The following is a 22,820-nucleotide window of genomic DNA, read 5'->3' as shown; positions in this document are numbered from 1 at the left end:
CCTGACCCGCCCGCTGCTCCCCTCAGCAGTGTGCTTCGTAGATCTGCCTGTTCTACTCCCCACTCTGTCTCTGGTGAAGCCTCTCACTGCCCCTAAGCCTCTGTATCCCAGTTCTGTATGCACAAATAAATAAATCATTAAAACAAAAAAAGAGTCTGAGTGAAGATCAAAGGCCTCCCTATGATTAAAATGTTTTAACACAGACACTGAAAAAGCTCTAGTTTGCTCAGCAGCTTTTTACTTCCCTAAGGTCATAGAAAATAGCCACAGGAAAACTGTGGCAGTGCTGTGGTAATAAAGATGAACCTCAGATCATCTAATTCAGCACCATCCAACAGAAATACAGAGTAAGCATCTTATATAAGTAAAAATGTACTAGTAGTCACATTTAAAGTAAAAAGCAGGTAAAATTAATTTGTAAAGTATCTTATCAAATACAATCAATGTGTCATTTTAATATAAAATCAAAACAGTCTTCAAGCATAATTTTTTTTCTTCTTCTTCAAATCAATGCTTCAAGATCTGGCATACATTTTACACCAGTGGACTAGACTCTTTCCAGGGGACTGCATGTCCCGCTAGTGGTTAAATATAGCAGACAGGGCAGTATTAGATGTGGGTAAGATACAGACACATTAAAAAATTAAAGTTTCAAAGATTCCTGCCTATCACATTTTAAATAAAATACATTTACTTCAATTAAAAAAGGCACTTCCTCATTCTCAGATCCCACCCCCTAAATTTTCTAAAAAGCAAGAGCTGATAAAGTAAAGCAAAACAAAACACAGTTAAAACAACAAATGTATAAACCACACAAATATTGGACCATTAGCATCATTCCTTTTAATTAAAATGCAGTTAACCTTACCTCCTTAAATTCATCTCTGCCAAAGCCTTTGTATTTTGTAAATGAAAAAGAAAAGCACATCTAACACACAAGGAAAAAACAGCTGTCCCATTTCAATTTTACAGCTATCAATTATTAACCTGTGGCAAATAGATCTTTGACATCATACTGAACGATTTCTTCACATTTCCCGGGATTGCCACACACACTGTTTTTTTTTTTTTTTTTAATTGCTAACTGCAGTAAAACTATGGAAAGGAAAACATTTTCTTTATATAATTTGATATATTAAGCTTCTTAAATTTTAATTTTCTAAAATACTATCATTTTTATACTTTCTAAACCAGTAAGAATGAAGCAACATTAACCACAGACACATCTACATTCAGGGAATAGAAAAACTCTGAAACACGTCTCCCCCTGTTACAGATGTGTTTCATGATTTTTACTTAGCTGTATAACTCCATTCATCTACATTACAAGCCACAGAAGTAGTCACAGAAAGTTAAAACTATTTTTTCTTAGATTTAATAGATCAATAGAGGTAACAAGGCACAATGGGGGAGAAAAGTTATAGTGTTTGTCACTTTATTTATTAGATTCAGAAAAGATGTGTCTTTATACCAAGATTGTCTTCCTAAAGCAAAACAAGATGTCACTACACGCTATTCTCTGGGGGTAAATCCTTCTTGGGACAAAACAAAAGATTTTGGGTTTTATAATTTGAATAAATATAATTTTTTAATTAATTTCACACAAAAATAAATAACAACCACCTTCTGTTTCCTTTATTAATTCAAATTCTTGTCAAATCTCTTTTCTGAATAGGTATATTCTTTGTTAACACATACCAAATACATGTGGTATTCTGGGAAAAATAGTAATTCAGGAAGAAATTCATCTATACCCATACCTCACAATAATTTTTTTTTTTTTAAAGATTTATTTATTTATGCATACAGAGCTGGGGTACAGGCCAGAGGCTCGGGGCGGTGAGAGGCTTCACCAGAGACAGAGTGGGGAGCAGAACAGGCAGATCAACGAAGTACACTGCTGAGGGGAGCAGCGGGCGGGTCAGGAGAGGTCTGCCACGCCATGTGGTCACCTCCCAGGCAGGCGGGAATCGAACTCATGTGGAAGTGGCTTTAGCTTCTCAGTGCAGTGCTTTAACCCGCTGCGCCACCAGGGAGGGCCACAATAATTTTTTTTTAAAGATTTATTTATTTGTGCATACAGAACTGGGGTGCAGATCAGAGGCTCAGGAGTGGCGAGAGGCTTCACCAGAGACAGAGCGGGGAACAGAACAGGCAGATCGACGAAGTACACTGCTGAGGGGAGCAGCGGGCAGGTAAGGAGAGGTCTGCCATGCCATGTGGTCACCTCCAGGCAGGTGGGAATCGAACTCATGCGGAAGCGGCTTTAGATTCTCAGTGCTGTGCTTTAACCCACTGCGCCACCAGGGAGGGCCCCTCACAATAATTTTTAACAAAGTGTTTGCTATACTGTAGTAATTACTGGTAAAAACTGATAATATAGGGCCCTCCCTGGTGGCACAACAGATTAAAGCACCTGCGATGCTAGCCACAGCCTCTTCTGCGTAAGTTCAATCCCCAGCCAGGGAGGTGACCCACATGTTGCAGCAAACCTCTCATCTCTCCTGCTGCTCCCCTCAGCAGTGTACTTCGTTGATCTGCCTTTTCTGCTTTCCACTCTGTCTCTGGTGAAGCCTCTCACCACCCCTGCACCTTTGGCCTGTACCCCAATTCTGTATGCATAGATAAATAAATTTTTAAAAAACTGATAAGATAAACTCAACTTTGGTCACTTATACACTCAGAACCAAACATTATCTCATCTGAAAGCTATTTTTCTAGGTAAAAAACAATTCAAAACTTACAGATCCTTTCTATCCTTTGCATGGTCTCTAACTGCTTTACCAGCCCTAACTTCAAATTCCACAGTTATCCACCTCAGGCCTCTTTAACATGTACAGTCCCTATATCTACTCACAACTGCCTTCATGCAGCCCAACACTCCACTCTGGCTCTTTCATGATCCTTCCAAATTCATCTTACCTAAGAATCTCACCAGTACATATGTGTTAGAGCACTACCTGTTGAACATCAACCATAAAACCGTGATACATTTATACAAGTTCTTTCAAATGTAGTAAAATCAAGGGGGCAAAAAGCTAAAGATACATAAATGCACATTAAACTTACATAAAACTATCAAAGTATAATGCTTCACACATCAAGCTTTTTACTTATCCATCAAATGCTTACTGCCAAAGAAAACCCTTGAAAAGCAGTTTCTAGGAAGTGGCAATTAGGAGGTGGTTAATAGTAAGTCCCCTTCTATGTGGCTTGTTAGGATCAGGTTCAGAATCCCTAGATTCTAAGTTCTGTTTCCAGGGAATATTGTTTACATGTCTATTTTCCCTCTCCATGTCAACAGGAAGGACCCAAGTCTGGGTCATGTTTTTGTAAAACAAATATTTCATCAATTATCACAGCAACAATTTTTTTTAAATTGAGCAGAGGTAACATTCAAGAAAAAAACCACAAATAGTGGACAAAATGGATTAACTATATAAAAACAATGTTTTTTCAAGATTTTGGACAAGAGTATTCCTGAAATTCAGGGATAAATCAGGTAAGTGCTATGAGTCTTGAGGAGATCAAGGTGGTTGGAATTCAGGGCTAAGGACACTAGCACAATCTTCAAAGATTGTCAGGAAAAAACATCAAATATTCATCTGGGAACTGATCGGCACATATATATAAGGAAACTATGGGGTCAGACAAAGAATCACTAGAAAACATTAGATTTAATAGCCACCACCATTCACAAAGGGTAGGTTGTAGTATTTATCCTCATCACTCTAAAAAACCTCTTTCAAGGCACACAGGGTAGAGTACACCAGAGGGTCTTTGCCCTAGCATGAGGGAACAACAGCCCAGGCTACTCCAGAGAAAACACTTTGCTAAAACTTATTAACTGCGCACCAGAACAAAGTTCAAGAAAATAACTAAAGCTAATAAGGTAAAATTCATAATACCTGGCATCCAATCAAACAGATATATGAAGAAGCAAGGTGGCCTAGGGGTTAGGTCTCAGTGCTATCACCACTACAGCCTGAGTTTTGTAAGGGGGAAGCATGTCCTGAAAGAACTCTGCAGCGCTTGGTGGACTCCACCCCCTACTCCAGTGATTGGAAAACTACAACTCCCAGCAGTATCAGGGAGAGAACTGGGAGGACCCAAGGGCATAAGCAGGCATTCTGGGCCTTTGGGGGGGGAAATGGGGAGCAGTGTTCTGACACCTCTCTCAGACCGTGTGACTGGGGGCTAGCAGCGTTAGTTTGGGTCTTAGAGCTCCAAGTTAGCCAAGCTGGTAAAGTATTCTAGCTACTTTGTATCCCTGTCTCTTTCCCTGGGTTGTTTCCTTTTCCTTTCCCCTTTCTGTAAATAAACCCATTACCCTTTCTGTGTGTGCCTGCAGAAAATTACATTTTGAGCCTGCAGGAGGCCCCAGAGACAGGCAGCCCACTTCCACTCTGAGCTACCCTGTAACAGTTTTACCTTCAATCTTCTGCCAGTGAGCTGATTCACATATGGGGCAGCAGACCCCTCCTGTCCTGCCAGCTGCTCCCTTCAGCAGCGTTTTTCAGTACAACCACCTCTTCTACACCGGACACTCTGTCTCTGGTGAATTCTTTTACCCCCATACCTCTGACCTATACCTCATGTTTTTCTACATATAAATAAATAAAAGTCCAATAAGAATCACATGTAAGAAATTTGAAGGAAACAAGAATCAACCTAAAGAGAAACACTCCCAAGCAGAGAGAGGTGGTGGAAAGGCACATACTGTACAAAGGAACAAATACATAACATCAGATTTAGGGGTGGAAACAACACAAGAGATATGTTGAAAAAAATTGTCCAACTAGAATTCTATACTCAGAGAAAACATCTGTTAAAAAAGAAGATTCCTACATAAGAGCAGTCCCACACTATATAAAATTTTAAAGGAAGTCCTTCTTTGTGTAGGAAAAATGATAGTATGTGGAAATCTAGAGTTAAAAAAAGCAGCAAAGATCTCCAGAAATGGAAACGACATAAGTAAATATGAGATATTTCATTATTTCAACCTATCTTAAAAGATACTTAATAGTTAAAGCAAACTTAATAATATGTAGAACGGGGTTTACAATATACATATATTATATAGATATGAAAATGTACCAGAAAATAGCAAAGTATTGGAAGAGAGAAATGGCAGGTACTAATACTCTTTTTTTAATAATACATGGAGGAAACGGGGTGTAGGCCAGAGGTGCAGCGGGGGGAGGAGTCACCAGAGACAGAGTGGGGACAGAAGAGGTAGATACACTGAAACACACTGCAGAGGGAAGCCGTGGGCAAGACAGGAGAGGTCTGCTGCATCATATGGGTCACCTCCCTGGCCGGGGATCGAACTTGTGCTGAAGCAGCTGTGGCTAGGTTCATAGTACTGTACTTCAACCCTGTGCGCCACCAGGGCGGGCCCATATCATGTAATTTCATTTATTGGATTCTAGAAAAGAAAAACTAGTCTATAGTAACTAAAAACAGATGAGGAGAAACAGAAACTGTTACATTGTTGGTAGGAATGTAAACTGGTACAGCTATTATGGAAAATGATCTGGAATTACCTAAAAGACTAAAACAGAAATACCGTATGAACCAGCAATCCAAATCTTGGTCAACTATCCAAGAACATGAAATGATTAACTCAAAAAAGTACATGCTCTCTGAGGTTTACTGCAGTATTATTTACACAGCTAGTATACAGAAGCTAGTGTACAAGTTTGTGATCAGTGAAAGAGGACTGGGTCCAGAAGATATGGCATTGCCACAATATCAAACACTAGCCTGAAGGAAAGAGAACTGTCATTTACAGCAAAATTGAAGGAACTGAAGGGAATTATATGCAGCAAAGCAAGTCAACTGACAAAAACAAATATTAGACATACACGCAGTATACAAGTCAACAAACGAAATACTTTAAAAAAAACTTTCCAACACAAATAAAGTGAGGTTTCTGAGATTAAGATGGAGCTAGGTAGGAAAAAGGGTGTAAGAGGTATAAGGGATGGTGGTAGGAAAAATATAAAATAAAAATGTTTTGTGAATGAAAAAAATTTTAAGTAAAAATTCCAATAAGCTACAAAAGTAACAATGGGGGGGTGATATACTGATGATCTATATCTTGACTGAGTAAAATCAGGTACTCATTTAAGAATTATTTGGGGGGGGTGTCCTCCCTGATGGCACAGGGGTTCAAGTCTCAAGTGTTAGCAAGCTATCTGCAGCCAATGTACCACAAGTTTGATCCCCAGCCAGGAGGTGACCCACATGGTGCAGAAGACCTCTCCTGTCTCGCCTGCTGCTCCCTTCAGTAGTCTATTTTAGTACATTTTGCCTGTTCTGCTCCCCACTCTTTCTCTGGTGAATCCTCTCAAGCCCCCCAGCCCCCACCACCTCAGCCCTCATACCTCTGGTCTGTACTCCAGGTCCTATATGCATAAATAATTAAAATAAATCCTTAAAAAACAAAGTCACATGTATTTCAACTACTTAGGGGCTGCCTCCCCTAATCCTTGTGTTGTTTGAGGGTCAACTGTATTCAGTGTTTGGATTATGGCATATATACATATATGAATGGTTGAGTTTGTATGATAACTGAAAAGAAAAAAGTCCAAGCACCTCACTCACCTGTTTTGTTCCTCCAGCTTAGCCAGTAGTTCTAAGTCGTCAGGGCTCAACTGTCCTGGGGAAGATGGTGAAAGGGCTGGTGTTGACAGTGTGGTAGATGAGGATGTAGTATGTAATGAAGCAGATGGACTGGCCACCTGACTGGCCATCTGGCTGACTGTATGTGATACCGTGTTCTTCACCCATGAGAGAGTAGAACTCAGCTTTTCTGCAACCTTGTCTGTCGCCACCTAAGGATAAAAATAAAAGTTGCATATTTATGTTTTACAGTATTCACTACCAAGAACTTGATAATCCTGTCAAATTTTACTTAATAATCATCACTAGAATATTCTCTTTGAGATGATAAACATAAAACATATTTTAGGACCTCCTTGGTAACATAGGGGTAGTCAGTGCTTCAAGATATCCAAGCCACCGCAGCCTGAATTTGATCATTGGCAGGGTGGCGCAGCAGACCTCTCCTGTCTCGCCTGCTGCTCCCCTCAGCAGTCTATTTCAGTGACTGCCTGATCTGCTCCCCACTCTGTCTCTGATGATTCCTCTCACTCCCCCAACCCCTGCACCTCTGGCCTATACCTCAGTTGTACCAAGCAAAGAAAAAAAGAATACCTCAGCCAGAATTTCCTTTGCACAAGAAATGGTAGGATACATGGTAGGCAACAAGACAGCCTACTGGGACTTGTTATCCAACCGATCTCTATTAGCTACAGGACAAATCCAAGTGAATATGGTACCAGTCTGCATCTCAAAAGCACACTGCATTTTAAAAACAGAAAACCTAACTCAAAATTTATGGGAAAATGCTTCCTTTATTAATACTGATCATTAATTTCAAATATACTTAAAAACATTCATGAATTAAAACATTACATTTCCACTAGATAGAAATTCTCTACTCAAGTTAGTCACTGCAAATGCAAAACACACCTATTATTTGCTTTAGTTTTTATTAAAACAAATTTATCATACCCCTTCCGCATGTTGTAATAAGCTTCCATTTGGAGAATTTGGAGTAACCAAGAGCACAATCCTGGCTTTCAACCTCACTGAAATGGCAGTCAGTGTATAACTTGAAGTTTCAACAACCCATCTTCAAATTTAAACTCTTAAGTATAATTGGATTATTTAATTATAGGTGCACTTTAATAATTTAATGCTCATGATTTTAGAAACAGGATTGAATTTTTTTTCTTATCATCGTGTCCCATTTTCCTATATCTCTTTTCCAAACTTCTACCCTGCTGCCTCTTAACCTCTTTGCCTTATCCTATGGGTAGGGTGAGGTAGTAAAGACTACAAATCTGACATCCAGTTACATCACAAAGTTCCTATCCACCTCACAGAAGTGTTGTGCATTTATTTTTAAACATGAACCTACTTCGTGGGGTTTAAAACCATCACTTAAGAAGTCTTAATAATTGACTACCAGAGGCCACAAACTGTATGATTCCATTTCTATAAAATGTTCAAAACAGGCAAATACAGAGACACAAAGTATCAGTACAGATTAGTGGTTTTGAGTGACTGGAGAAAGGAGGATGGGGAATAACCACTAATGGGCTCCTTTTTGCAGTGATGAAAATGTTCTGGAATTGGATTGTGGTAATCGTAGCAAAAACTTGTGAAGATAGGGTTTCCACTTTTAAAAAGTGTCCTTTATGTTAATATGAATTATATCTCAATTTTACTTTCATTGAGGTAACACTGGCTTACAACACTGTAATGGGAACAAGTTCACATCTTTTTTATCAGCTGTATGAGGCTATTCACCAAAAACAAAGTTTCATATATTTTATCTACCTACCTCCCACATAAAGAGAATTTAGTTCTCTTTTCCCATCATTTACACTACCTTTGTCCACCACAATACATAAATATGTCTTAGATCTCATCATCCCTACACAATTAAAACATACATTTGGTTAGATCATTATTTATTGTATATATAAACATGACTGTATGATTTTAGTCACAGCCATTTGGAAGTGTTCTGTGGTTACTTTTACCTTCATGGCTCAAATTTTTACTTTTCCTTGAGTTAGTAAATATATTTTTGGTTTTTTTGTATTAAAAGTTTTATTTCTGTATCGAAGAACTGGGCTGTAGGCCCAAGGTGCAAGGGATTTAGAGAATACTACAGAGAGAGAGGGGAGCAGAACAGGCAGATGCACTGAAACTGCTGGGGAGCAGCTGGTGAGACAGGAGAGGTCTGGTGTGGGTCAGTTCCCTGGCCCCATCAAACTCAGGTCCTCGCAGCAGCGCAGTGACAGCGCTGAGATTTAACCCCTAGTCCACCAAGGAGGCCTGAGGTTAGCAGATATCTTGTAAGTTTTTGCTTGTTTAGCTTTATGTGTACTTATTAACTCATGCCCATTGTTCCCCAGTTCATCTACCTAACACACTCAGGTATGTGACATGTACTATCAACCTCATATTCAGGGGTATTTTGTGTGTGTGTGTGGGGGGGGGGTTCTTATTTATTACAGATAATTACCCAAACCACTGGCTATTTCCCAGAGATTGTGGGTCAGGAAATCGGGGCTTGGACAATTCAGACTCGGGGTCTCATGTTGTAGTCAAGTGACAGTCAGGCCGCACTCGACTGACTGGGACTAGAGGCTCCATTTGTAAAGTAGAACATCATACACTTGGCACATGAGTGTTAGTTAGCAGGAGGGCTCAGGTCTTCCCTATGTGCACTTCTCCATGGGGCTGCTTGAGTGACCTCACAACAAGGTGGCTAGCTTTCCCTGGGCAAGTGACGTCTTTCCCCCTCATAGAAGGGCTCTGGGTTTGTTGGGCAAAAAGGGACTAGATGAAATGTAAGTTGCAGGAGGGGGGCTCCCCAATTTTGTATTTTTGGACATGTCCCTAGAGAGCCCTCCTGACTTCCCTTTCTGAACTGGTTGCTCTCTATACCTGGTGCACAACTGTCATCCCTTTACTGTAACAAGGTATTTCACCTCTCTGGGGATGGATAATTTGCTCCTAAACCCCTTGTCTTCCTTTTTCCAGCTACATTTGCTCCTTTTGGTGAAATGCTTCCTCTAAAATTCCCTGAGGCGTTGCATGAGAGGTAAATTTGAGAAACTGCATCTACTTTTACTGTCATGTGAACATTCATTATAAACTAGACCAGAAAAAAATTTTCCCTCATATTTTTTAAGATATTGTTATCTTCAAGCTGTCTTTTAGCTTCCAATATTCTTGCTGAAGAGTCTGATGAAACTACTGCAATTTTATTAATAGTCCATTTTCTCTTCACCTCAGAAAATTCCTCTCTTTGTTCTTTGAAACACTAGTTGTAAATGTTTACAATGAAATGTTCTGGCAGAATTTTTTTCTAAATCATTGTACACAGTACTCTGACAGGCCTGATGAATTGAGAAAGCCAGGCCTTCAGTTCTGGGATGTTTTCTTAATTTCTCTCTTTGATGATATCCTTTTATATTTTCTCTTACTCATTGTTCAGGTATTGTACTTCTTAAACTGGCTTTTTAATTTTACCTTTCCTCCAAATTTAATCATTGTGCCAAGTTCTCATCTCACATAACCTCATTTGATACTGCTATAAAACAGAACAGCTTGGTGGCTGAGCACTTGAACTTTGAAAGGATTCCACTTTCAACCCCAGCACCTCTACTTACCAGTGACATGGAACACAGCTTATTTACAAACTATGCTAATAATAATAAATGTACACAAAGTACTTTGCAAAGGCCTAGCACTCAATAAATGTGGCAATATTCATAATAACAATCTTGCTCTTCTCTCACTCTCATCCCATGACTTTTTTGACATCAAGTCCATAGGATTTTCTTTCTACTTCTCAGGAATTTTCAGTTCTGGGTTCCCGCAAGCATTATCAGATATTTCCACCACAAATCTCTCTCTGACCACTTTTCTATAATGGATCAAGTACAAACTCTGTATCCAGGTTCTAATTCCATTTCTACCACCTACTAGCTGTGTGACCCTGGACAATTTGCCTCAACTCTCATCTGAAAAAAATGTTGGTGGAAGAAGCTTAACAATCTCATAGTTTCAGGAAAATTAAATTGTTATGTGATGCTTAGAACATACGCAGCATAGAAGGCACACAAATGGTTGTCATTGCTGTCACACTGCCACCCTCCACTGTCGCTGCTACTACTACTTAAAGATGCATGGTGCGCTTCCTATCTCCTAAGCTTTTCAAAGCTTAACTAATTACATATTAAGACTCTATTTGGCATACTAGCTTAATTCCTTTGCCAATCTTTTAAAATCTGAAAAGCAAGAATTACCATTTCCTGGTCCTCCCTGGTGGCGCAACAAGTTAAAAGCACAGCACTATGAAGCTATCACAGCCACTGCAGCACAAGTTTGATCCCTGGCCAGGGAGATGACCCACATGGTGCAGCAGATCTCTCCTGCCCTGCCCACTGCTCCCCTCAGCAGTGTATTTCTATACATCTGCCTGTTCTGCTCCCCACTCTGTCTCTGGTGAATCCTCTCACACCCCCACCCCACATACCTCTGGCCTGTACCCTTTGGCTTTTTTTTTTTAATGTATAAATATGCAGCTATGAAACTACCTTTAAAAAGCCAAATTGATCTTTTTTGACAAGTACCTTTCCTATAACCTCCGAAACAATTTCATTCTTAAGCAAGAGATATCTGAATAGTGTCTCTGTTGTTAACAGAGGTTTAAATAATCTGAAGAAAAACCAGAGTACTGAATAGTGATTAGAATATCAAGCTGCTGGCCCTCCCTGGTGGCGCAGCGGGTTAAAGCACAGCACTGAGAATCTGAAGCCACTTCCGTATGAGTTCGATTCCCGCCTGCCGCCTGCCCTGGAGGAGACCACATGGCGAGCCAGACCTCTCCTGGCCCGCCTGCTGCTCCCCTCAGCAGTGTACTTCGTCGATCTGCCTGTTCTGCTCCCCACTCTGTCTCTGGTGAAGCCTCTCACCGCCCCTGAGCCTCTGGCCTGTACCCCAGTTCTGTATGCACAAATAAATAAATCTTTAAAAAAAAAAAAGAATATCAAGCTGTTTACAAGTATTTCAGCAACTATCATTTCTAAAATCTGATAATATTTAAAATGAATACCCTTAAGTATTAAAAACAAACAAACAAAAAAGAAAGCTATGGAAAACAACTCCTAGAAGAAATAGAGGTAATACTTTTTAAAACTTATTTACAAAATGTAACTATCCTCAAAAGCTTGCAGAAACACAACAGTATCAGATGCAAAGTTTTAAGTTACTGGCTAAATTCACAGATTATGTTTTAGCCAATTGGATCTCAATTTTCAGAAGCATATCACCAGTTTCTTCAATTTCTCTACAATATGTAAATTGGTATAGCTCTTTATGAAATATTTTCACATACTTGATCCTAAGAAAAGACCTGAGCAGACATTCCAGTGTTACTCATTCGACAAGTGTTTATTCAGAACTGACTATAAAAGAGTACTTTATTGCATGCTTAATATATGTGAATATGTAATCATAAACAAGAGAGACAAGCTCTCTACCCTCACGGAACTAGTTTAAAAATAACCAGTGAATAAACAAATGCAGAGAAGGATATAGGGCATGAAGAAACAATTACAATTTTACAAATATCATTTTGTAAAGAAGTATATACAGTAATTTCCCATTACCCTTGGGAGATACAGTCCAAGATCTTCAGTAGATGACTGAAATTGCAATAGTGCCAGACCCTATATATACTATGTCTTTTCCTATATAACAAACCTAAGATAAAGTACAGTTTATAAAATAGGTTTCTATTAGTAATCGAGTAACAATAGTATAGAGCAATTATAATATTTGTAACAAAAGTTATGAATATGGTGTTTGGCTCTCCCTCTCAAAATAAGTTATTGTACTTTTTGCATTGTAGTTAACCATGGGTAACAAACCACAGCTAAACCATGGATAAAGGGGGACAGTACAAGATAATATGGAAACTTACAAGACCTATAGAAGACATAACTAATTCTGCATCCTTTGGGGCAAGTAAAGGGTTCAATACTATTATGGAATAGCTTTGATCACACTGTTAAAAGATTTTGGCTGATCATTTTGTCCCTCCCATTCTATCATTCCCATTCTTGACATTACACTATTGATTTGGGATATTAACAAACTATTTGCCAAGATTTTATATTGGGATTGCATTAAATTTATAGACCAAGTTCTTTTTTTTTTTTAATTTCATACATCAAAATTTTATCATTTTCCCCAGATAGTGTTAAAGATCTTATACATAATTTTAGGTTATCTATGAATTTCATTTTTGGAGTTATCACTGTAAATGGTAAAAAAAAAAAAAGTTAAGGTTTATTTATGTTAAAAAAAACTGGTGTGTAGGCCAGAGGTGCAGGGGTGAAAGGATTCACCAGAGACAGAGCAGGGAACAGAGCAGACAGATCTACTGAGATACATTGCAGAAGGGAGCAGTGGGAAAGACAGGAGAGATCTGCTGTGCCACTGTGAGTCAGCCCCTTGGGTGGGATGGACTCCAGTCTTGAGGCCATACTAGTGAAAGCACTGGAAAGAACCCATACACCACCAGGGTGGCACAAATTGTGTAGTTTTTATTTTCAAATTCCATTTGTTCACTGCTGGAATACAGGAAATTGATTGGGACTTCATATATTAACCCCTTATTCATGTAACCTTGCTATAACTGCTTGTTAGTTTTAGAAGGTTTTTTTTCTCTTCTTGTCAAATATTTCAGGTTCTCTACAATCATGTAATTTATTGAACAAAGATAATTTCATTTCTTCTTACCAAATCTGTATATAGTTTACTTTCTTTACTTTTCTTATTCTACCAATTTGGATATCCAATACAATGTTGAAAAACAGTGTAACAGAAACTACCTTATTCCTGTTCTTAGTGGGGAAGTTTGGAAGTTTCTTACTAATAAGTATATTAGCTATATTCTTTTGTACATATTCTTTTTTTTTTTTAAAGATTTATTTATTTGTGCACATAGAACTGGGGTACAGGCCAGAGGCTCAGGGGCGATGAGAGGCTTCACCAGAGACAGTGAGGAGCAGAACAGGCAGATCTACAAAGTACACTGCTGAGGGGAGCAGCGGGCGGGTCAGGAGAGGTCTGCCACGCCATGTGGTCACCTCCAGGGCATGTGGGAATCGAACTCATGCAGAAGTGGCTTTAGCTTCTTAGTGCTGTGCTTTAACCCGCTGCGCCACCAGGGAGGGCCTGTACATATTCTTTATAAAGTTAAGGAAGTTCCTCTCTATTCTATCTTACTGATCTTTTTTTAAATCATAAATGGGTGTTTGAATTTACTGATATGATCATCTTTAGCTTGTTGATGTGATACAGTAGTTGATTTTCAACAGTTGAACCAACCTTCATAGCTAGGCTAATTAGATCCACTTGACATTGGTAAATAATTTTTTTTACAAGACTGGATTCCACTTGTGAATATTCTGTTGAAAGTTTTTAACCTCTCTTTTCATGCATGAGAGATCTGAAATTGTAAGTTTTCACATTAATGCCTTTAATAAGAAGTACTTAATACTAAATACATTTAGTATAAGGGTAATTCTGGCATTGTAGAATAAGTTATGAAGCATTCTCTCTGTTTCTATCTTAAAAGATATTATAGAAATTGGTATAATTTCCTCTTGAATGTTTGGTAGAATTCACCATTAACCCACCTGAACCTGGTGCTTTCTTTTCTGAAAGGTTATTAATCCATTTCATAGAAAAAGATCAATTCTGATGATCTATTTTTTCTTTGAGCGTATTGTTTCTTGTAGCATATTGCCTTTTAATGAATTGGTCTTATGGTTCAGAAAATGGTCTATTTGGCAGATGCCTCACGTGAGCCTGAGCAGAATGTATTTTTCGATTGTTAGACAAAGTAATCTATGGAAATTCTCTACATCTGTTGACTGAAGATGTTATATTCAACCATATCCTTACTATCAGCTGGACTGTCCATTTCTGATAGATACTGAAGTCTTCAACTATTTCTCCTGGTAGTTCTATCAGCTTTTGCCTCACATGTTCTGTTTTCAGGGGTATACACATTAAGGATTGTTATGTCTTCTTGGAGAAATGACCATTTTATCATTATGTAACACTCTTCTTTACCCCTGATAACTTTCCTGGTTTTTTTTTTATCTGTTCTGTTTGTTTAGTAGGAAAGTAATATAGCTACCCTCCTGCTTTCCTTAGTGTTAAAATGGCATCTGTTCTCCTTCTCTTTCCACTTGCTTTATTTTTTTTAATTAATTTTTTTATGCATACAAGAACTGGTATATAGGACAAAAGTGTGTGTGGGGGGATTCTGTTCTGGGGAACAGAACATGTGGACTGACTGAAATACACTGCTGAGGGGAGCAGTGGGTGGGACAGGCATAGCCTGCCACCCCATGTGGGTAGTTACCTCCCTGGCTAGGGATCATACTTCTACAGCTAGCTTCCTAGTGCTGTGCTTTAACCCGTAGCACCACCAGGGAGAGCCCATTATCTACTTGCTTTTAATCTATACTTGTCTTTATAGTTAAAAGATTTCCTACTAGACAACATAATTGAATCTTGTTTTTTGATCCACTGTAACAATTTCTGACTTTTAATTTGTACATTTTAGACCTTGAGAGGCAAACTTTCTTTTTTAATAATATGTTTATTTTTACATCATTTTGTACATTTTTCATCTCAGTTGTAATCCCCTTGGGCTTCCCATCACCAAATCACCCATGCGCCATCACCAAAGTCCAGTGCATTTCCCTCACCCCACTGTTTTTTATCCCATTCCACATTTCACCCCCATAAATTGTCTCTGGTATAACTGTTCATCATCATCATCATTTTCTCACCTGGTCCGTATACTCCCACTATGAGTGAAACCTTTCGGTATTTTTCCTTTTCTTTCTGGCTTATTTCACTAAGCATGATCTTTGCCAGCTCCATCCATGTTGCTGCAAAAGGCATGTATCTCTCTCTCTCTTTTTTTTTTTTGGTTGCATATACACTATATTCTATAGTGTATATGTACCACATCTTTTTAGTCCAGTCATCCACTTTTAGGCATTTGAGTTGTTTCCATGTCTTTCCAATAGTAAGTAAAGCAGCAATAAACATGGGGGTGCAAGTATCTTTTGAACCAGTGTTTTTGTGTCTTTTGGGTAGATACCTCAGAGGGGGATTGCTGGGTCATATGGAAGCTCCATTTGTAGCAGTTTGAGGAACCCCAAAACAGTTTTCTATAGTGGTTGTACTAGCTGGAGATGCAAACTTTTATTACTAATTGCTATTTTATATTTGTTGTGCCTGTTGTTCCTTTTTTTATTATTTCCACTTAAAAAGCATTTTGTAGTTTTAAAAATAAGCATTTTATGATTCCATTTTTCTCCTTTCTTACTTTATCAGTTACACTTCTTTTTTAAATTTTCTTACACTTGCTCTACAGTTTGTAATATATACTTACAGCTAATCTAATTCTACCTTCAAGTAGCACTATACTACTTCATGAGTAGTGGGAAGACCTTATAATAAAATAATGGTGATTTCTGCCCAATCCTATCCTTTGAAGAATCACTGCTGTCATTCATTTTACTTATGCATAACAATATATAGCTACATAAACATGCATATACCTACATAAACATACATACTCAAATGCACTGTTGATAGAATTATTTTGAACAGTTATCTGTTAGATCAATTAAGAAAAACTGAAGTTTACCTTCACTTATTCCTTTGGAAATAGTCTTCCTTATTTTATGTATATCTGAGTCTCCAAACTGTGTTATTGTCCTACTCTCTAAAGAATTTCTTTTAGACATGTCTGCAAGGCAAATCTACTGGCAACAGACTCCCTGAGTACTTGTCTGAGAAAGTCTTTATTTCTCCTTCACTAGTGAAAAATATAAAGATTATTAGTAAAGATTTTTCTCCTAGCACTTGAAATATTCTACTCCATTCTCTTGCTGTTTTGTTTTCTGAGAAGCTGACTATAATTCTTACTATTGTTTTTCTATAAGACAGGTATATTTCTCCTCTGGCTTCTTTCAAGATTCTCTCTCTCTCTTTTTTTTTTTTTTTTAAAACTTTACCTGATGTTTCTATAGTTTGGAAATGATATATCTAGATGTAGTTTTTCTTTTGTTTGGCACTTATCCTATTTGGTGTTCCCTGAGCTTGAGCCTGTCATTTGGTATCCTGATGTTAATTTAGAGCAATCCTTAGATATTACATTTCAATGACTTCACTGACACATAGCACCATGCTTTTATTTTTAAGATTTATTTTCATTATTTATGCATACAGAAATGGGATATAAGCCAAAGGTGTAGGGACAGTGAAAGGATTCACAAGATACAGAATGGGAAGCAGAACAGGCAGACTGGAAGTACACTGCTGAGGGGAGGAGTGGGTGAGTCAAGAGAGGTCTGCCATGCCATGTGGGTCACCTCCAGGGCTGGGAATTGAACTCGCACTGAAGAGGCTGCAGCCAGCTTGCAGTGCTGTGTCCTTATCCGTTGCGCCTCCAGGGAGGGCCCACACTATGCTTTTAAAATGGCTATTATGTCAAGTGGATCATATGAGATTTTTTTCTTTCTTACTTCAAAAATGAACAGCAATAGGCCTCCCTGCTGGCCTACGGGTTAAGTCTCAGCACTATCACAGTTACTGTCTTGAGTTTGATCCCCAGCTACAGAGCTGACCCATATGGTGCAGTAGACCTCTACTGTCTCGCCACTGCTCCCCTCAGCAGTGTATTTTAGTAGATCCACCTGTTCTGCTCTCCACTCTGTCTCTGGTGAATCCTCTCACAACCCACCCCCCTCTCTAGCTCCCTGCACCTCTGTCCTACATCCCAGTTTTTCATGCATAAATCTTAAAACAAAAAAAAAGATAAAATTCAAAAGAAAATGAACAGCTATGTGCCAAATTTAGAAGTACATTCTAAAACATATGCTCCAGTTTCAAAATGGTCTATGTCAATGTTAATATACTATTAAGCTGTATCTGCACACATCATCATGAATCTTTTTATTCTTCTGTGAATTCTAAGCCCATAAAAAAGGCTGATAAATTCAACTGAATAAACATGTTAAAGGGAAAAAAATTTTTACATTCAGCCTTGTTCTGGCAGGATTTATGCTGGCAGAAATACAAAATCTGTCTTGAATCTTTATAGTTAGTATTGTTTCAATACTCTAAACACAGGAATAAACATTATTAAATAAATAGCAATGTCTTGCATGGTTTAATTTTTAAAAACTGCATATAAAGAGTCACCAAGAAGAGCTTCAATCTTCTTCAAACTTTATCTTTCACTTTTAAATAACTATCAAAGAAAGACAGAAGAAGAGAAGATACAGAATTCTAGCTTCAATAGGAATTGAATGGAAAAACAGGAATTACAGTGAAAGGGGGAAAAAACAGGAAAGGAAGGCAACACTATTGATGTCTCTTTCCTTTAATAGATAACTGTCTGACAAATTTCACTGGATCAATTTATTTTCTGTAAACACACAGAATATTTTCATCTCTCTCTTCACTCTAGAACAAAATTTCAGAAGAGCAAAACATGTATATATTACTGCAGACACTAGCACCAAATGCCATCATGTATTGGTGTGTACTAGTCACTGACAAGACTTCTATTTACTTACATTTAAGTCTTTTTAATCCTTAAAATAATCCTGAAATCGATTTAATAAAGTTTATGTAAGGTGATAATTTTCCCAAGGCCTATTGTCTTGAAAGGATCTTGAACACCTTAGTTACAGCAATTTCAGGTACAGCTCAAATGAGCAAACTTTATTAACCAGTGTTCTTATTCAGTATATTTCAGAAAGCATTCTCTCTTCCCAGCTTTAATGCAAAAAAATTTGAGGAATTTGCATCAATAATTGGTAAATGTTTTACATAACAGTAACTGGTGCTTCAATGAAAGAAAATGTTAATTTTTGCTGGAAATTAAGTAAAGTTCTGTGTTGCAAAAAATTTCATTTTAATAACTGATATCTTTTAAAAATTTAATTTTGGGCCCTCCCTGGTGGCATAAGGGTTTCCGTGAAAGCACAGCATATGAAGCTATCCACAACCACCGCAGCACAACTTCAATCCCCAGCCAGGGAGGTGACCCAACTGCTATGCCCCTCAGCAGTCTATTGCAGTCAATCTGCCCGTGCTGTTCCCCATTCTGTCTCTGATGAATCCTCTCACCCCCACACCTCTGGCCTGTACCCCAGTTCTTGTATGCATAAATAAATAAAATATTTTTTTAAAAAATGACAATAGGGTTCTGAGATGTCTTTTTGGACTTTATTATCACTATCATTAATAACAAAAAGAAACTCCACTAAAAGGGAGGATATATTTGTACATCATATATCTGACAAGGGACTACTATGCAAAAACTACAAAGAACTCATATAACTTAACAAAAGCAAAAGAAAGAAAGAAAGAAATGGCCTGAAGAACTATACAGACACCTCACCAAAGACAAACTGATGGTCAACAGGAACAAGGTTGGGGGGAGGGAAGGGGGCAAAGGGGGGTGAGGCTCATCATCACTTATTATCAGAGAAATGCAAATCAAAATCACAGTTGGAAACCACCTCATATCAAAAAGACCAAAAACAGGCCCTCCCTGGTGGCGCAGCGGGTTAAAGCACTGCACTGAGAATCTGAGGCCGCTTCCGCGAGTTGGATTCCCGCCTGCCCCGGAGGTGACCACATGGCGTGGCAGACCTCTCCTGACCCGCCCGCTGCTCCCCTCAGCAGTGTACTTCGTCAATCTGCCTGTTCTGCTCCCCACTCTGCCTCTGGTGAAGGCTCTCACCGTCCCTGCACCTCTGGCCTGTACCCCAGTTCTGTATGCACAAATAAATAAATTTAAAAAAAAAAAAAAAGACCAAAAACAAGTTTTGGTGAGGATGTGGAAAAAAGGAACCCTCCCTACACTGTTAGTGGAATGTAGACTCTTTGGAAAACAGTATGGAGGTCTCTAAAAGTAGATCTACCGTATGACCCAGCAGTCCCATTCTTAGGTATCAAGCTGAAGAATGCAAAAAGTAACTTAAAAAGATGTAAGCACTCATATTCACTGTAGGATTACAATAGCCAAGTTATGGAAACAACCTCAGTGTCCAAAGATAGATGAGTAGATTAAGATATGGAATAGGTCCTCCCTGGTGGCACAGCGGGTTAAAGCACAGCACTGAGAAGCTAAAGCCACTTCCGCATGAGTTCGATTCCCGCCTGCCCCGGAGGAGACCACATGGTGTGCAGACCTCTCTTGACCCGCCCACTGCTCTCCTCAGCAGTGTACTTCATCGATCTGCCTGTTCTGCTCCCCACTCTGTCTCTGGTGAAGCCTCTCACCACCCCTGAGCCTCTGGCCTGTACCCCAGTTCTGTATGCATAAATAAATAAATCTTAAAAAAAAAAGAAGATATGGAATATATATATACAATGGAATACTATTCATCTATTAAAAAAAACTGATGCTATTGTGGACAATATGGATGAAACTAAAGGGGATTATACTAAGCAAAACAAATCAGAAGGAGAAAGACAAATACTAGATGATTTTACTTATCTGTGGAATCTAGAGAAACCAAACAAAGATGGAAACAAAAGTAAACCAAAACAAACCCTAGAAATTTGACTGTAAAACTGAGGACTCAAGGGGGAGGGTAAAGGTGGGGAACAAAGTGAACAGAGGGTCCAGTGGACGGACTATGATGGAGGATCACCTGTGCTTTGGTGGTAGGTGAGGTGTGGTGACATACCTCTGAGGAAGTGTGAACTTATAACCTCTGAATCACATACAGTTATTGTAAAGTAATGTTACCTCAAAAAAAAATTTTTTTAAAAGAGCTATCACCTAACTCAGAGACAAGAAAATGTCAATTATGTCCTCCTCTGGTTTTTAAATGTGTGAGAACAAGGATTTTGTCACCATTATCTTCCCAATGCCTATTATTATATTTGACACATAACAGATGCTAAATATGTGTTATCTTTGTGGTTCTTAATGACTTGCCGATAATGTTTGTAACTTCATTAAATTTTTAGATAATCTAGTAACTCATTTCTCTGATCCTATTTTTTAAATGTAAATGTACCATTATCCTTGACAACTTTTGTAAGTCTGTTCACCTGACAGTAAAAAAGATTCTCCACATTTTCAGAAAGGAGACCACGTGGAGTCTGTGCTTAGCCACTGCATTTATTAATTTCAAATAAATATCAAAGGCATGACCATTTTCATGACTTATTCCCCAAATTTACTTCTTACCGTCAAATTTTAGCACTCTCTTCTAGACTATCCTGACTTCTGGTATACCTGGATATTTTAAGTTTTCCTGTCTTTTTCTCTTATCTCTCGTTCAAATATCACATTGCACAATTATTCATTAAGTCACACTTTTATGCAGTTATTTGTTAACATTATTCTAACAAACTTACTAACCTATTTTTTGAGATAGCTGGATTCATTTCTGACACAGCAACAGATCTATACCATGCCAAAGAAGACAGTTCATTGGAGCACTAATTCCAGGGAAGACAAAGTCCCTACTTTCACTTTTATGAGTACTTATACTTTCATAAGAACAAGCACTAAAGGCAATAATCCACAAAAAAGCCAATTTTGTTCCTATTTCTCATCAAAGTCCCTTCCAAGAACAAAGGATCTAGCAGTTCTTTAAAGGAGAGAGTTCTCATCATGAACTCATAGGGCACTGAATAGCAAAATCAACAATGAAGACCTAGAAAACAGCCGATTTAACTGGCTTTAGATTACACTTCAGAATACAACTGCGAGGGCTGGATCAGTACAAAGAACAATTAGCAAACACTATGAACACATTGTTTTTGGTCATGTAAAGAGTAAACTGCAAACAGTACAGCTAGTGAAATGGCAACAGAGACACAGATATTAACAGACAACTTGGAATGAGAAATGAGATGTCTCTTTCTGAGCAAACACAGGTCACAGCCAGCAGGTTCTAGCCACAAAACACCAATTAATTAAATTAACCTACCAATGAGAGCCTATCATGCCACCAAGGTGATTAGTAATAACTGACAATGTTATCTTTGACTGACAGCTTGAATTATGTATGCAAACATAAAGGTAAAAATAACTTGCGAGGAGAGCAAAAATGTCAGTGAATATTGTGTACAGTGATGAGCAGACTTTTGTACTTTATAAAACTTATCAAAGATTAACTGGAAGAGCAACACAGAGTGGATGGTTTTTTAATTTTGCCAAATAAAGACAATTGGTCTAACATGAGAAATCTCACATGAAAAAGAAAATTTTAACAAAAAACTGGACATAAATTTTAAATTATGTTAATTTGCCCTACGGAAAAAAAATTATATTGAGAATAATATTTTTCATTTCATGGTGAATTTCTGTCTCAAAGGGCATTTGTAAATGTTTTAATGAAAATAAAAAATAGCTAAGCTATTTGGGCTTGCTAGGTGGTTCAGTCAGTCACTTTATGTTATTTGTAAACTAAGAGCTCTACAATTTTAACAAAAGTTGCCAACTTTTTTTTTTTTAAAGATTCACTTAAATCTTTACAGGCCAGAGATGTGGAGGGTGAGAGTATTCACCAGACACAGAGTGGGCAGAAGAACAGGCAGATCGATGAAGTACACTGCTGAGGGGAGCAGCGGGCGGGTCAGGAGAGGTCTGCCGTGCAATGTGGTCACCTCCGGGGCAGGCGGGAATCGAACTCATGAGGAAAGCTTAAGCTTCTTAGTGCTGTGCCTCCAGGGAGGGCCCCAAAAGTTGCCAACTTTTTCCAAAATAAAAACTTCTGAGTATTAACTCCCCTCATAACCACAGTTGGATTTAAGAATTAATGACTGAGGCCCTCCCTGGTGGTGCAGCAGGTTAAACTGCAGCACTACAAGCTGACCGCAGCTGTTTCCGTGCAAGTTTGATCCCCTGCCCTGGAGGTGATCCACATGTAGAGCAGACCTTGCCTGTCTCGCCTGATGCTCCCCTCAGCAGTGTCAATCTGCCTCTTTTGCTCCCCACTCTGTCTCTGGTGAATCCTCTCACTGCCCCTGCACCTCTGGCCTGTCCCCCAGTTCTGTGTGCATAAATAAATAAATCTTTAAAAAAAGAATTAACGACTGGAATGCAAAAACCACTGACTTCTGAAGGACCTGTATATGTTACAAATATGCAA

The 22,820-nt window shown here is 38.5% G+C and overlaps 1 protein-coding gene across 5 annotated transcripts in view; it reads right to left on the bottom strand.

The window, feature by feature from the left end:
• The window catches only part of EVI5 (ecotropic viral integration site 5), a 157,694-nt gene that overhangs the window by 127,273 nt on the left and 7,601 nt on the right, over positions 1–22,820 (bottom strand). For all 5 annotated transcript variants that reach the window (XM_012730167.1, XM_012730166.1, XM_012730168.1 and 2 more), the window contains exon 2: positions 6,610–6,839. In XM_012730167.1, coding sequence (XP_012585621.1) covers positions 6,610–6,758 — 149 coding nt within the window. In that variant the 5' untranslated portion in view covers positions 6,759–6,839. The remainder of the gene's footprint in view (positions 1–6,609; positions 6,840–22,820) is intronic.

This window comes from Condylura cristata, unplaced genomic scaffold (assembly GCF_000260355.1).
Source record: "Condylura cristata isolate star-nosed mole 26May11 unplaced genomic scaffold, ConCri1.0 scaffold00026, whole genome shotgun sequence".
NCBI classification, from domain to species: Eukaryota; Metazoa; Chordata; class Mammalia; order Eulipotyphla; family Talpidae; genus Condylura; species Condylura cristata.
This window is presented reverse-complemented; position numbering and strand designations above follow the sequence as displayed.